This window comes from Mytilus galloprovincialis, chromosome 5 (assembly GCF_965363235.1).
Source record: "Mytilus galloprovincialis chromosome 5, xbMytGall1.hap1.1, whole genome shotgun sequence".
NCBI classification, from domain to species: domain Eukaryota; kingdom Metazoa; phylum Mollusca; class Bivalvia; order Mytilida; family Mytilidae; genus Mytilus; species Mytilus galloprovincialis.
Window position 1 is genome coordinate 44,759,393 of NC_134842.1, and position 17,370 is coordinate 44,776,762.

The 17,370-nt window shown below is 32.1% G+C and overlaps 2 protein-coding genes across 2 annotated transcripts in view; one reads left to right on the plus strand and one right to left on the minus strand.

Annotated features, from left to right (window-relative positions):
* Positions 1-3,894: 3,894 nt before the first annotated feature.
* Positions 3,895-13,748, minus strand: LOC143075894 (ribosomal RNA small subunit methyltransferase NEP1-like). The gene is made up of 6 exons (XM_076251472.1): positions 13,598-13,748; positions 8,995-9,096; positions 8,232-8,373; positions 7,388-7,446; positions 6,197-6,343; positions 3,895-4,023 (listed from the first exon to the last, which is right to left on the minus strand). The coding sequence occupies exons 1-6, from the start codon at positions 13,709-13,711 to the stop codon at positions 3,910-3,912; spliced, it is 678 nt and encodes a 225-aa protein (XP_076107587.1). The 5' UTR covers positions 13,712-13,748; the 3' UTR covers positions 3,895-3,909.
* Positions 13,749-13,931: 183 nt separating this feature from the next.
* Positions 13,932-17,370, plus strand: part of LOC143075895 (uncharacterized) — a 46,255-nt gene continuing 42,816 nt past the window's right edge. Inside the window, exon 1 of the mRNA XM_076251474.1 lies at positions 13,932-14,067. The gene's annotated coding sequence lies outside the window, so the exon portion shown is untranslated. The remainder of the gene's footprint in view (positions 14,068-17,370) is intronic.

Below are 17,370 nucleotides of genomic sequence, written 5' to 3' on the forward strand. Positions count from 1 at the left end.
TGCTATCGGTTTGAAACGTTTTGAGAATGAATATCAAATGGAAACAATGTTAACAGACACAAAAATGTCACACATTCGGGTTTAGTCACATTTGTAAATATGTGAACAAAATAAGCTTGTGTTAAGCGGCTTATCACAATGTAATGTTGTTTTGACATGACAAAGTGAAATTTTAATACCTCTGCTTTTTCCTACCGATTTGTTTATTTTAAGTATCACTATTTTTCATATACAGACACCTCCGCAAAATTTGTTGTCATTAGCAAATTAGTAAGGCTTAAGTGGTCAGGTATCAATGTAAATAAAAGTTTAACAAAAGTACCTAACATCTGATTCAATGTTAAATCAAAAGGTATGTCCTTGAAAACAGACAAATTAAATGTATGACTCTCTTTACCACCGGAACGAATACAAAACAATTGTCATATTCCCGAAAAGAATTTTGTATAGAGTTAATATGCCAATGGAATACATGAATCAGTAACAAAATACATTGTCCAACATACAGTTCTGTTCGTCCGTTTTTCCAATCGTCCATACCATAACATGCATAAGTCAATTCCATATCGGGTTCATGCTTTAGAGTTATAGTAAACACCATACCATAACATGGAAATTTGACAGCAGCTGTCTCAACTCACATTTCTCCCTCTAAACTCAATTTCGTTTAAGAGCATCCAGGATCAACAAATTTTCAATAAAAACAAACTTATACACTTACCACTGATTGTCAAGAAATATAAAATTAAACAACTAAGAAACAGATGAATTCAAAAATTAAAACTGGAAAATTGATTGTGTTTGGAATTACTTTCAACCATGTAGGCATTTTCGGTTTTATCAGTTCTTCAGCGTTCAATAATGGTTGATTTTTTTTATTAGGGCGTAAACACGTATAGGAAACTTCACAAATATTTGTAGTCAGACACACTTTCTAGAAGTATAAATGTTCTTTGCATAAACATCAACTGCATATCTTAGTAGGCACTTTGTGTCAGTATTGTAAAGATTGACCAAATGAATCATTTCTTGTTGTATCTCTTTATTAAGGACTCTTTGGATAGCGTTAACAGCAGAAACGTTCAAAATTTAAATACTACGATATAATTAGAAGACAAAGTAAAGATTGAACAAACTGTATATCTGCTTAAATATGTGAACATGTGTTATCGTTGTACAAACAGTATACCTGTGTAAACATGGTAAATATCTGAACATGTGTAATATATGTACAAACTGTATATCTGCATGAATATCTTAACATGTGTAATCTATGAACAAACTGTATATCTGCTTAAATATGTGATAATGTGTAGTTTTTGTACAAACTGTTTATCTGCATAAATATCTGTACATGTGTAATTTATGAATAAACTGTATATCTGCATAAATATCTGAACATGTGTAATCTATGTACAAAAAGTTTTTGCTTAAATATGTGAAGGTACAAACTGTATAGCTGCGTAAATATGTTAACATATTAAGCTTTGTACAAACTGTATATCTGCTTAATTGTAAAAAGGGTAGGTTTTTACCACCATACCTTGTTTTAGTTTGGCATTTCATATGTAAATATTGCGAAGTAAATTATAAATTTGAAACTCATCACTGGTTATTCGTGTTTTGCAACAAGCATTAAAGGATCACATTATAAAGGAGGGAGATGTAGTATGATTCGAAACGAGAGAACTGTCATGCACTATTAAATCTAGAGGGGGTCTCATTGGGGGGTTCCGATCCCGGATCCCGCTTACTGTTTTGTCAGATTCCCGTATCCCGCTTACACTATGTACATAAGCAATTCTCATTTTTTTGTCATTTCCCGGGTCCCGCTAGACCTCATTTCCCGTTTTCCCGAAACAATAATTTGACTTTCACGTGTCACGCTTACAAACAATCGGCAATCCCACGTCACGCTCAGACCCCAATGAGACCCACTCTAGAGGACAAAAACTTTAACAACTGCAGGTCACTGTTAGGCTTTCATCAACAATACCCATAATAATATTTGGTGTTTCTATGAAATATTATGGAAACTGGAGACGACATTGTTACTTACGGACTTCAGAGTCATCGTGAAAAAAATACCGACTTTGAGGCAAACTCATAACGAAAAGTCAAGTCAAGTCATATTGCAAAATCAAACGCTCAATCAGATCAAACAAATGGATAACAACTGTCATATTTCTGACTCAGTACAAGCATTTTCTTATGTAGAAAATGGTGCATTATACCTGATTAATAGCTAGCTTTCAAAATCACTCAATTGTATGACAGTCGCACACAAATCCATTATATTGAAACTACATTTTCTTGGGTTGGTGTACACGTGAATCAGATCTGGATACTAAAAAGTTGAACATTCTTTTAAAGTACATACAATCTAAAACTCTTTCATCATTAAACATTTGACTGTTCTAACTTTACACTAGTATTCATCATTTACCCTAAAAGACAAATTGAATGAGCTGGTCCCGATTTGTTTCATAAAAAAATGTCCATCATAAATATAAGTGTCTTGTCTCAGGGAGGGATAAATCCTACTTTGTAAATAATCTCTCTGAATCAAACAAATTTTCTGAAACGGATATTATCAAGATGGTTGATTTCTTGATTGTTAACATATGTTTTACGTTTGGAAATATTTTTTTCAGCAAACAATCAGCATTCCCATGGGCACAAACTGTGCACTTCTTCTTGCTTACTTGATCGTTTATTCCTGAGTCTGGCTTCATTGTTCATACGGGAACTTAATCAGAAGAAATGAAAGTTTATTCCTATGAGACTGACTCTGACTGTGCGGTATAAGCTTTGTTCATTGTTGAAGGACGTACGGTCACCTATAGTTAATGTCTGTGTCATTTTGGTCTCTTGTGGACAGTTGTCTCGTTGGCAATCATACCACATCTTCTTTTTTAAATTCATTGTTCATAAGGGAACTTTATCCTCTAACTTTACTTTCCGTTTTATAGATGATGATCTCTCATTAGATAATTCAAAATTTGGTGACTATGTTGAACATATTTACCTATCGAACTTGAGATAAAGGATACAACAGATACAGTCTGCTTATATATCACGTCTAGAAATTGACAATGAGGTCAATGAGAGATCAAAACTTTATGACAAAAGATATATTATTAGCTTTCCAATTGTGAATTTTCTGCTGCTATGTAGGATTGTTCCACCAGTGCCTGCTTACAGGATATATATATCTCCCAGTTGATACGAAATTCCAGAGCATTTCATTCCCTATCATGATTTCCTTGATAGAGGGTTTCTGCTCACAAAGTAGCTATTTACCAAGAGTTTCAAGTCCAAATACCTGACCCTGTCTAGACTGTTTTTTGTACTTATTTTTTTTTATTTTGTATCGGTCTGTCCTTTTCAACTGATTTTTATATGTCTTGCTGTTAACACCACTGTTCCAGGTTATGGGAGGGTTTGGTGCCTGCAAACATAGTTTTCTCCCTCCTTTCTGTATGTATGTGCCTGTAAGGAGCTTGTAATTCAGTCCTTGTCATTTGTTGCCGTACATCATATTTGTTTTTTCTTTCATTGTTTTGTACAAATCAGACTTAATTGTTTTACATTTGTCATTTCAGAGCCTTTTAGTTGACTTAGTGTTATGGATAAAGCTAATTATTCTGGTATGTTAAAGTTTATATTACATATCACTTACGTCAGATGTAAGTATGCAGTATGGGTTTTGTTCATTGTTGAAGGCCTTTTTGTGATCTTTAGTTGTAAAATTGTATGCCATTTGATATCTGGTGAAGAGTTGTCTCATTTGCAAAAATACCATCCATTTATTCTTATTTTATATTCTGGCAGCAGTTAAAAATAAATATAAATGGATGAAAATGCTGAAAAAGTGATCAACTGTAAAAATCACATAATAAATTTTATTCATATGACTCCCCACTTCTCTTCAAAAGCCGAACACAACTTTGCACAAGTCAATGCAGCTGACAGAGGATAGTTACTGATTGATACCGTCTTTTCTATGTAGTTTACATCCACCTGTAATAGACAAACAACAAGGTGAGGTCAAAAGTCACAACAACTCAGAAAATGTTTTTAAAACTTCTATCATTATTTATAATCAAGGCCTTTCAGCAATTTTCAACATGAAGAATGGCAACTAATAGCATTTCCTTTCAATAAACAAAAATTGTTGAAGTTTCTAACATATTTCATGAAATTTAAAATCATATTTTTTGTACATCTACCTTCTTTTTTTTATATTTGTTAGTTATCTAATTAAAATTTACCCTACACATTAACCCATGTTTTTTAAAAGGTATAAAAAAAATAAAAAATGGGAATGTGTCAAAGAGACAACAACTTGATCAAAGTGCAGAAAACAGCTAAAAGCCATCATTGGGTCAGCAAGAAAACCCCGAACCAAGAGGATGGCTTCAGCAAACAAAATATGTATTTATTCATTGAAAATGGATGTCACACTGAACTCCCAAACATATAAAATACTAAAATAAAAAAAAAAACATAACTAAACTACAGGCTCTAAAGAGCCTGTGTCGTCACCTTGGTCTATGTGAATATTAAACAAAGGAGGCAGATGGATTCATGACAAAATTGTGTTTTGGTGATGGTGATGTGTTTGTACATCTTACTTTACTAAACAGTCTTGCTGCTTACAATTATCTCTATCTATAATGAACTTGGCCCAGTAGTTTCAGTGGAAAATGAAAAATTGTTAAAAATTGACTATAAAGGACAATAACTCCTTAAGGGGTCATTTGACCATTGCTGTCATCTGGAATTATTTGTAAATCTTACTTTGCTAAATATTATTGCTGTTTACAGTTTATCTCTATCTATAATAATATTCAAGATAACCAAAAACAGCCAAATTTCCTTAAAATTACCAATTCAGGGGCAGCAACCCAACAAAGGGTTGTCTGATTCATCTGAAAATTTCAGGGCAGATAGATCTTGACCTGATAAACAATTGTACTCCATGTCAGATTTGCTCTAAATGCTTTGGTTTTTGAGTTATAAGCCAAAAATTGCATTTTACCCCTATGTTCTATTTTTAGCCATGGCGGCCATCTTGGTTGGTTGGCCGGGTCACTGGACACATTTTTTAAACTATATACCCCAAAAATGATTGTGGCCAAGTTTTGATTAATTTGGCCAAGTAGTTTCAGAGGAGAAGATTTTTGTAACAGATTACTAAGATTTACGAAAAAATGGTTAAAAATAGACTAAAAAGGGCAATAACTCCTAAAGGGGTCAACTGACCATTTCGGTCATGTTGACTTCTTTGTAAATCTTACTTTGCTGAACATTATTGCTCTTTACAGTTTATCTCTATCTATAATAATATTCGAGATAATAACCAAAAACTGTAAAATTTCCTTAAATTACCAATTTAGGGGCAGCAACCCAACAACGAGTTGTCCGATTCATCTGAAAATTTCAGGGCAGATAGATGTTGACCAGATAAACAATTTTACCCCTGTCAGATTTGCTCTAAATGCTTTGGTTTTTGAATTATAAGCCAAAAACTGCTTTTTACCCCTGTGTTCTATTTTTAGCAATGGCGGCCATCTTGGTTGGTTGGCCGGGTCACCGAACACAGTTTTTAAACTAGATACCCAAATGATGATTGTGGCCAAGTTTGGTTAAATTTGGCCCAGTAGTTTCAGAGGAGACGATTTTTGTAAAAGTTAACGACGACGAACGATGACGACGGATGCAAAGTGATGGGAAAAGCTCACTTGGCCTTTGGGCCAGGTGAGCTAAAAAGGCAGATGCATTGTATCAATGATAGAAAAAATCATGGCCTAACAGATATTTGCAATATAAACGACTTTTTCATATTTGGTGATCTATTGCCAATAATCCAAAATGAAAAGTATCTTCTAAATCATTTGCCATATAATTCAAAATCTGTAAAATGTGTAACAACCGCAAATTTTAAGAAGAGAATATACTGTAAATTTAGAAATTATTGAGAGGTTTTTATTATTGCGAAAAACGCGAAAAAGTTGCAATAATTTAAACTTACATTTTGAAAGATTTAATATATATATAGAATATAACAGAATTTTTCTCAAAATCATAAAAATTAAACGCGCATTTAACTCTAAAATGACAAAATTGCAATAATAAATGCATGCAATAATTTCTGAATTTACAGTAATTTATTATAATACATAACACTTACACTGCCATGTGCTAGGGCACCCACAACAAAAACCATTGGTTCATTGTCGGGTACTATATCACGTATATCTGTAATGTCAGCCTGGAAGGAGGTACCTATCTTCTGACAACCTACTGGTAAATGATCTGCAATTGGATTCTTTATCACCTAGAAAAAAATCAAACAATATTTTATACATTTCATATGTCCAAGCACTTTTCTAGATTTATAATGTAAACAAGTGCTAAGAGATTATTTTGCTGTCAACAACAAAGCTATGGACAGACATAAAGATTGTTTTTGTTAGTATCTTAGGCTTTTCTTAAAACTGTTTTATTGCAATCCTCTTAAAAATGGCTAACAAAATTGAAAATTTATAATTACACAGCTTCATTTACATCGCATTAATTTTTGTGTAAGCTTTTTTATTTCTTTATCCAACTAATTGCTGGGGCTACTGTTAGAAAAAAAAAGGAATTTGCAGTTTATGCTTCAAATAGTAGTCCCCAATAACAGTAGAAAAATCAATTAAAAAAAAAATTTTCATTGTACTAATGAACTCAAAATCGTTCAATTTTTTTAATGTCATGTATTGAATTCCCGCATCTGCGCAGAAATCTAAAATGTACTTCTTTTTTCCGGTCTCATTTGTATGAAACTTTGAGTAAAATGGGAAGGAACACAATACCAATTTCATTTTTAATAATTCCTTGATATGACAAAACGTTACCTGATGATAGCGCTTCTTTGTTTACATTGCATATGGCGTCATAACTTAAATAATGTCACAACTAAAATTCCTAACAACAGAACCAAAATCGGAAACGTTACGATATTTCCATTTCTTTTTTTTAACAAATATTTAAGTTACAAAAAAATAATTCATACAGATTTCGTCCCCATTTACAGCTAATGCCTGTCCTCATATTATTATACTCCAGCAAGTACTCAAGAATTGCTCAGTAATTTTTCACAGAACTAACATTACTTATATTTCTATATAACTATGATCCATGTATGATAATACATGTAGATTTCAAGCAATTATCACAGGCAAAACCCAATGCAAGGGAAATAACTCCTGTTTGCATCGTATGTGAAGTAAGAGCAGTTACCTCCCATATAGTATATGTTGTAAGCAATAGAGCAATTCAGATTTAAAATCCTTTAAAAAATATATCACCAAAAACTATTCTTATATTTCGACCTTACCTTTAATAGTTTCTGTGGTCCATCTGCTGCATGTATGCTAAGTTTGTGTAACAATTGAACTAAAATATATAAATACAATATTACTTTACAACAACAATTATAATAATTAATTTGTTTTCCCTCTCCTTTCAAGCAGGTAAAGAAAATATAATCTGACGACAAAATAAATGACAAGTTAGCAGGCTTTTTAAAATTACTTTTCTCTGTTGTATTTTTCAGTTATTTTTTTTTTTGTCTTTTTGTCACTTTTTACCATGATGTTGTCTGTTCTTAAGCTTTAATTTTGATTTCCCCTTTTTAAAATTCAAAATATTTTAGTGTTTGAATATCAAATGATGTATTGTACATTTAAACAGAGTGATTGAACAAAAACCAAACCATATCTTTTAACTATCAATACCTATTTTTTTCTTTTTGTTGGGGAGAGGGGTACATGTAGCAACATCCATCTTTCCCTAATAACATGTGCCTTTTACGCTCAACTCATCTTAGATGGCTGGACAGGAATTGGGGAAACATTAACTACAGGTATGCATGTGTTACCGCTTCACCATATCAATTGTTCATGAAAGAATAAAGGCTCTGTCCTACTCAAAAGGGAGATAATCTAACTTACTACAGAAATGCAATATGTGGTAAAAGTCAATCTTATTAATTGTAATTTTAAGGGAGACTCCTGGGGAAATTGCCAAACAAATACTATCAAAACTTTAAACAATTCTAAAACAATACCTGAAGATGTACATAAAGAAATACAAATATTGTCCAAAAAAGAAGACATAATATTTGTGTGTTTTTGTTCATGTCTTTTCATTTTATATTGTTTAACAGAACACTATCTTACCCATAAGGCCACAGAATCTGTCAAAAGTTCTAGGAATTCTAGTCTGTGGGTTGATCTCTATTAATACATTTTTCTCTGTGTGTATGTAGACTTGTAATAATCCTGCTCTGTTTAAAGGACTATCCATCAACATCAATAGACACTGAAGACATAAAGAAAAGAAGAAATGTTAAGGTAGTGTTTTTCTATTCTAATACATTTCAATCATGCATGGCAATAGATATTCAAACCTTTTTTTTTCGAAAAAAAACCATGTCTGGTAACTTTTCGCATTATAATTAGTTTACAGATAAAATTGAGAATGGAAATGGGGAATGTGTCAAAGAGACAACAACCCGACCATAGAGCAAATTACAGCAGAAGGCCACTAATTGGGTCTCAATGCAGCAAGAAACTCTCGCATCCTGAGGAGTTCTTCAGCTGGCCCCTAAACATATATGTATACTATTTCGGATGTATGTACATTTTGTACATTGACAATATTCATGATATAAAGAATTTCTGTGTTTTACACAAAATGCATAAACATCATGGATATCATTTGTATATATATAATATTTGTCCTGATCAAATTTCTATATCCACTTAAAGTATTATAATATGAAAATAAGGAGATGTAATGTGATTGTCAATAAGACAACTTTCCACCAGACTTAAAATAGCATTGATGCAGGCAATTATACATTTTGTATGTCACTGTACCTGCTTTAATGCCTTCAAAAATGAGAAACACCTCAAGAATATATATATGAGAACTACTTACCTGATGTGTGATGTCTGGCCGACATTGTGATATATCTCGTTTAAATTTCTTTGCAAGACCTTTATGTTTATCACAGTTTAATAATTCAAACTGTTTTCCAACCTGAAAAGAGAATTTACATATGTTTATAATTACATTAGATGTATGTTTCATTATAATATGTTATTCTGATTGGCTAACTGCACATCACGAGTTATTCCGTAAGCAGTTGCAATGCTCAATACAACTTTTCATTCATGATAACACGTGCTCCAACAATAAAGTGCACAGGTGAATTAAATAATGAAATATATAAAATTCGTGTTTTCATGATCATAGCTAAAAAATGTAATTATAAGTATTGAATGCTTCTTTTTGTAACTTTATAGGGGTGTAAAAGCGTTGACCGTGCGTACATTTTTAGAATGAAGCGCTTCCGCGCTTCATACAAAATGTACTTCGGTCAACGCTTTTACACCCCAATAAATTTACAAAAAGAAGCATTCAATTCTTAAATAAAATTTTATAAAATATATTATTTGGTACATGTACTATACTTGCCAAAACTGATTCAGTTGGTAATGGAGTGTCAAGACCTTCTTAGATAAACAACTAATATCATGCAAATAAAAGAACTTAAGGAGGCTCGAGGGTACAAACATTTCAGCAAAAATTTAAACATTTATTTTTTCATTACTAATTTTTTTATTACTTTATTAGTTGTCATGGTTGTTACTCTATCATAATGTATAAACATAAACCAAAAAAACAATTCGTTGAGGTCCCATATGACTTTTAAAATGTGTATGTCTTGGAAAAAGCTCCAAATTATCTCCCTTTGGTACAAAAATGCCATTTTTTTTGCATTAAAATTATCTTTTTTAACTGATCAGTGATATATATATTTTTTTATTATTTTTTTAAATAAGCTGTACTCAAACTTAACTTTTGTAAAATCTAAGCGATTTCTGTAATTTAGTTATTTTGTTATTTCGATATTACCTCCGATCCATTTCTCCTAATACATGTACATGATGTAGTTCAATAGAAAAAAAGTACCTGTACAATAATGTATGCTTCTTTCGAAAGGCAGATTATGAGCTTAAGTAAACGGTGACCCCATTTTTTTAATTTAATTTTTCTATTAAGTATAATAAAGTTCCTTTATCATGTTTAAAGAAAAATATAGCGAAATCCTATACAGAAAAAAAAATTGATTTATACTCGCAAGCCCCCTTAATATATATTCAATGATATTACTTCATTATATTATGCATATGGGTAATCAATTATTAATCTACATTACACATGGTACAGTTAAAACAATCATGTTTACAAACTCCAATCACTGCAATTAGTGATAGAGTTACACCAAGAGACTCTGATATATCCCTTCCAAAATTCTCAGAGAAATTTCAGAGTATTTCCTCCAACTTCTGCATAAATCCAAGTGTTCCAGCTAGGCCGTTTTCAGAGGGCACGGCGCCCACCCTTTCCAGAGTGACACCCTGTGCCCTTTTTACAGTTTCCAGGGCGCCCTGCCTTTTTTGAAGATCGATTGTATGTTGTTCGTATTGATAATATGATCAGTCAGAGGACCTACTTAAATGAGTGATTTTCTAAATCACTAATTTAAGTAACATTATTTCCATAAAGATTGGAAGTGAGAGTTGTCTTTCTTTAATAATCACCTATTTAAGTAGTACAAATTAATCACTAAAAGAAGTGACTTAATTTTATAATAGCTTTAAATATAGAATACTAATGATCCAGGAACTAATTATGTTTCTAAAATTATCAGAAACAACATCTGTGTTGTCTAGGATGACCAGGTCATTTCAGGTGATGACCTTGTACTGAATCTAGGATAATGACATAAAATCACTTGTTTAAGTATCATTCATTTTTGTCATTCCTCAATTTCTTTCCCAAAAATCACTTATATAAGTATCATTATTTTAATAATCCCCACTAATTTCAACACCCCCAAACAGTGAAATTTTGATCGCGAACAGTAGAATTTTATTACATAATCTCAAAGATGAAACCTTGAACTTTGCAGGAAAAATACTCCCACTGCTGGGAAAATCTTTTAAGAAAGTATCAGTTCATTATGTAAAGCCATTATTATAGCATTTTTTCAACTAAAATAGAATTTGCAGCTAAATGATAGCATCAAAGGCATAAACCTTGCTACTTAAAAGAAGCAAAAAGTTCATTTTTTTTCAATTTTATTAATGAAAAGATATTATTTAAACATATGTGTTTAAAATTTTGGTAAAACTACAAAATCACAATTTGTGACAAAACTCCAAATTTGCTACTAAAATAAGTGATTTAAAAATCACTTATTTCATTTATTTCAGTAAGTCCCTTGACTGATGATACCCTATTTACTAAATCTTACCTGGCGAAAAGTTTATGACTTTGTTTACGACCCAAGTTAATCAATGGTTACAGCTGGTGTCATAATCTGTTGTTATAGGTAATCCGTTTATCGGATGGGTCATTAATGATCATCAACATTAATTCATTCAAAGAGAATCAGTCAGCCGGCAATTATCTTTGAAGAAATGTGTATACGACAACCTCTGCACAATTTGCAATATTTGCCGTAGTTTCATGGAGAAAACGTAATGACAGAAAGCCGAAAACCACAAACAACTCATTGAAGACATTGTTTTACTTGTTCTCCGTGAAATAAATAGCAAATTCAGACGTATTTGTCATTGACTGCCCTCATTTTTTACAAGAAAATAACAAAATCAGCCGCCATATTGTTGATCATATTATTTACATCTTCTACGTACAGTTTATAATCCTCCAAAGAAGGAGCACACCAGAATAAAGACAGATAACCAAATCTGATTTTTTTTTGGGGGGGGGGAGTTAAAGAGGGTCTTAATAGCAGTGTTGGTAGGGTGCCTTGGTCATCTTTTTCTGTTTTTTATTTTTAATACAAATTTTCACTGAACATTGCTATATCCTAACATTGTGCATTTATTGAGCACAGCTGTTTTGTGCTGTTTTTGTTGCCATTAAGCACAGCAGAGGTAGAAAGGTGAAACTGGTAAAGTGTGTCAGCCCATAAAAATAGAATGAAGCAGGACACCTTTCAAAACATGCTGCATATAAAGCTTAACTGTGCCAAGCAATGATTTAAAAACTTATGCTACCTTTTGTTTCTTGTATTAGCAACATCTCTCCCAGCAGTGTTCGATGGACGCTTCCTAAAAACACTGGCTGAGTCTTGTTATCATCATAACTTTCCCTAAGCTTTTCAAAAGAAGCAGAAAACATGCTTCTATTCAATATTTTTACCGGACATTCACTTTTGTTTTAATTAAATGTATGTTAAATTAAGAAATAATTCATGGAAGCCATAGATTTGTTGGAAATTTACACATGGCCTGGGCCGTGATATTCGAATTTTACCCTGAGCGTTAGCGAGGGATAAAATTAGCGAATATCACGGCCCAGGCCATGTGTAAATTTACAACAAATCTATGGCTTCCATGAATTATTTCGATTCTAATAGGACAAATACGATCATAAAAAAACTGAAGCGATGATGGGTATACCGTGTGTGTGGCTGTTCTATTTTACCCACTGTTCGAAATGACGTTAATGCGCAAAAATCATTACTGGAATTTCGCGGAATTTCAATTTGTTTTGTTTTTGTCCATTTTTCCGTTCTCTAATGTGTAAATTCTTTTTGTTATGCATCAGAATCAGAATAAATGTTCTGTAGGGTTTTATTCAATTGTCATTGTTAACACAGCGAAATCCACAACCGTTTACACATAGGTTACGATACATGTGGATTTACGTGGGAGGCATATTTAAACAGCCATTTGTGTACATCTTGGAGTCTGTGCTAAGTATAGATATATCGAGAATTTTATCAAGGTGTTGTTTACAAAGCGAAAGAAGCACATCATATTAGAATCACGAGCAATGCGAAAAAAATATGACTTCATGACACACCCTAATTGGATAAACGCCAAGAAGATCGAAATGTTTTCAAAAACACTTGTACCTATTGAGCAACAGGAAACTCTAACAGGGACCCATTTCAGCTACTTGATGCAGGGATCTATTTTTAGAATGAAAGGAAATTTCCAATTATAAATATTATAAAAATAGTTTATGCGACGACTGTAAACAGATAAGGGTAAATAATGCAAATGGTAGCCAATAAAAGGGTTAAGAACTCATGGTTTTGGAATATAATCATGATAATTGGGTTTTCCTTTGAATTAATTGGGTTATTGAACCCTGCAATGGGCAATTGCATTGGGTTTTTTATTATTTGTATTGCGTGATCACGCAAATACGCAGCTTATCTGCATGGAGCTCTGAGCGACTGTGATTATACCCATAAAATTTACAGGATTCTGTCAACCTGTTATAATAGACATGGATAGTCTAATAAAGAAATAATGAGGCTTCTAACAAAGGGAAAATGGACATAAATTGTGAAAAGATGTTGGACTGTTTGTGAAAAATATTTGAAAAAGGAGAAAATAATGGTTGAAATGAACACAATTTTATATTTTATCCCTCAACTGCATATGCTGTTAAAATGTCGACAGTAAAGTGAATTACAAAAAACTATATGAACCTTGACAGATTCTAAAGATGCTCGTTCTAAAATCACAATGACTCTCTTCTCGTTGCTTGATTTATTCACAGATTTTATAACTTTTGTAGACACATGTTCTCTGGAGGCGGCCATTTTCCTTGTTTATAAATAGTCTACAATTTATGTCATACTTTCCCGGTTACATTACATACTTTCGTCTATTAATAACATTCGTTTCTGTCCGGACAATATATCTATCATATTCCTGTAAAAAATACAGAATTAAGATATATCAGTCAGAAACAAGAATATTAAATCTATACAAAATTATAAAAGATTTAACTGCGAGGTCGGAACTTGTCAGAACAGATTTAGTAAATTTATTCTGCAGTTTGTTTACATTTGAAATCAAATTCCAGTAACAACATGACAGTTTTTGCCATGTAAATAAAGTGAACAATTTGAGTTAGACATCATCTAGAGAAAGCCTGATATACTACATTTAAAGGGTAGAATATATTCATCATGTTGAATGTGGGCAGTATTTGGAAGAAGAAAGTTTTTTTTTTCTCCTAGAAAAAAATATTTTTTAACTAACTATAGTGTATAATTTTGGCAAAAATGCAAAATTTATGTGTATCACCAGGAATGGTGATTCAAATAATTATTTCGTCTTTAAAGGCACTTTAAGTTTTTGCTTTGACGACTTGTTGAAGTTTTAAACCCTGTGAGTAAGGCTTAACAGCAAAACAATAATTAGCCTTTCAACATGTTCAGGACATCATTATAATTTGGAATACCATGAAAACTAGACTGAAACAAAACGTTTTGGCACCAACACAAATCAGCACCCATGTCTGAAACATTTCAGTACAATTTTAGGACAAAGACAATTCAACACCTCATTTCCTCTCTTTATTTTCCTCTAATAGGTCATTTCTGGAATCTGATGTCTTTCACTGGAAAAGATTGTCAATTTCGCACGCGTTATTACGTCATTTACCAGATAGAAGGTGCGCCTGTATCCCTGCTCTATTAAAAATTTCCAGCAATTTCATAATCAGCCTTCTGTAGGGTAGTATAGAAATAATTAATGTTCCGTAATGGACACTGGTAATGGACCATCCTTTTAGATTTTAATTTCCCAAATATTTTGTGCAGTATAAAGTAAAACTTTTTCACCCGTTTGCTCAACATGTGTTGGGAATTTCTATGCATACATTTTTGTCACATGGTGATGGAAGTCACATCATGACAGATTTGTCTGAAAACCGTAACCCCGGAAACTGGCATTATACATTTTGTAATATATATGTTAAAAGAATTTTTGTAGCATTATTGAAATCCCTAATTATATAATAATTTTTCTGTATTAAATGACTTTCTTTGACTTGTCACAGTCATGACAGTAAAATTAAAATAGACTTTCATGACTTTCAAGATGTCATAATTACTGGGACTTAATATACATGATATATAAGATAAGATAAGATAACTTTATTAGCACTAACACATTGACAATAAATGGTTATGGCAACAAATTAAAGACTAACTACAATAATATATATACAATGAAGGAGTGACAGTGGATAATTATGAGAAAAATATATAAAAAATAAATGAGGAGCATATATACATTATTACAAAAATCAAGTACCTTTTAATAATGAGTTTCTCACCAACAAGCATTCATTCAAATAGTTGACAACAATTTTTAATATTGTTTGGGAATTACTATTTAGAATTGATATAAGCAAGTTATATGATAAGGAAGAAAATTTGTTGTTCAATAGAACATTATTTAATTTTTTAATAAGGTTATCTCTCACATATTTATAGGAGGAACATTTTAAAAGAAAGTGAAGTTCATCTTCAATGTCTCCATTGTTACAGCAAAGACATACCCTATTCTGCTTTGGTATTTTTAGATATCGCCCTCTTTCAATAGATAAAGTATGAGCACTTAACCTCAATTTACATAATGTTGATCTATCACTTTTGGATTTGCATTGATCAACATACGAGGGTCTTTTATTTGGTTTATAAAGTATATTAAAAAAGATATATATATATATATATCTTTTATATTCTGCTGTAAACACATGAAACATATGTTTTAAATTTTGAATATATATGTAAATAAAAATGAGGTCATGCATGCATGTACATGTAACAAACCTACATCAGGTAATTTTAATTTTTTGATTCAACATATTTTGAACAAGGATTTTATAAGGTCAGAAAGCTAATAGGTAGATATACATGTAGGCTGGAATAAACACAAGGTTGTTTTAATCTTTATGAGGCACTGTGCTGAACTGTTTTGGTGTTGAATGTCTTTCTAGGTGCAGATTTGTCCTGGTGCCAGTTTGTCTTGGTGTCAAATTGTCTAGAATTCAATTGGACTAACACATTGTGTATTACATGTAGTCCCACACACAGGTTAACCAGTTTAAATCTCTATTTTTGAATACAGACAAAACTGCATGTGCCACTGAAAAATTAAGATTTTTTCAATTTTTTGCATTTAGACCAGAATTGAGTGATTCAGTTTTTGACCTGCATATGATAAATTCGATACTGTAACACATGTTAATCATGTTAATAATCATGTGTAATTTGAATATCCTTCCATATCAGAATATTGCACTTCCCTCAGAGTCATTTATATAGGTTTAAGAAATCAGATTTTTCCCACTTTTTAGCTCACCTGACCGGAAAGGTCAAGTGAGCTTTTCTCATCACTTGGCGTCCGTCGTCCGTAAACTTTTACAAAAATCTTCTCCTCTGAAACTACTGGGCCAAATTTAACCAAACTTGGCCACAATCATCATTGGGGTATCTAGTTTAAAAAATGTGTGGCGTGAACCCGCCAACCAACCAAGATGGCCGCCACGGCTAAAAATAGAACATAGGGGAAAATTGTTGATCAGGTCAAGATCTATCTTCCCCGAAATTTTCAGACGAATCGGATAACCTGTTGTTGGGTTGCTGCCCCTGAATTGGTTATTTTAAGGAAATTTTGCAGTTTTTGGTTATTTTCTTGAATACTATTATAGATAGAGATAAACTGTAAACAGCAATAATGTTCAGCAAATTAAGACCTACAAATAAGTCAGCAAGATCAAAATTGTCAGTCATTCCCTTAAGGAGTTATTGCCCTTTATAGTCAATTTTTAACAACTTTTCGTCATTTTTTGTAACTTGTACAAAAATCTTCTTCTCTGAAACTACATGGCCAAATTTAACCAAACTTGGCCACAATTATCATTGTGGTATATAGTTTAAAAAATGTGTCCGATGACCTCCCTTCCAAACAAAATGGCTGACATGGCTAAAATTAGAACATAGTGGTAAAATGCAGTTTTTGATTTATATCTATGAAACTAAGACATTTAGGGCAAATCTCTCAAGATATTAATGTCCATCAGAATAAGATCTATTCCCTCACAAATTTTCAGATGAATCGGACAACTTGATGTTGGGTTGCTGCCCTAAAATTGATAATTTTAAGGAAATTTTGCAGTTTTTGGTTATTATCTTGTATACTATTATAGATAGAGATAAACTGTAAACAGCAATAATGTTCAGCAAAGTAAGATCTACAAATAAGTCAACATGATCAAAATTGTAAGAGGACCCCTTAAGGAGTTATTGCCCTTTATAGTCAATATTGAACAACTTTTCGTCATTTTTGTAACTTGTACAAAAATCTTCTTATCTAAAACTATGGGCCAAATTTAACCAAACTTGGCCACAATCATTACTAGGGTATCTATTTAAAAAAAGTGTCAAATGACCCCACCTACCAA

What these genes read in the sequence shown, in the direction of transcription:
- LOC143075894 (XM_076251472.1), bottom strand. Translation starts at nt 13,711, where the DNA reads ATGGCCGCCTCCAGAGAACATGTGTCTACAAAAGTTATAAAATCTGTG. An exon ending in GGCCAGACATCACACATCAG is followed by an intron (nt 8,374 to 8,994) that starts GTAAGTAGTTCT and finishes TTATGTCTTCAG; the next exon opens with TGTCTATTGATGTTGATGGA. An exon ending in GTGCCCTAGCACATGGCAGT is followed by an intron (nt 4,024 to 6,196) that starts GTAAGTGTTATG and finishes TGTCTATTACAG; the next exon opens with GTGGATGTAAACTACATAGA.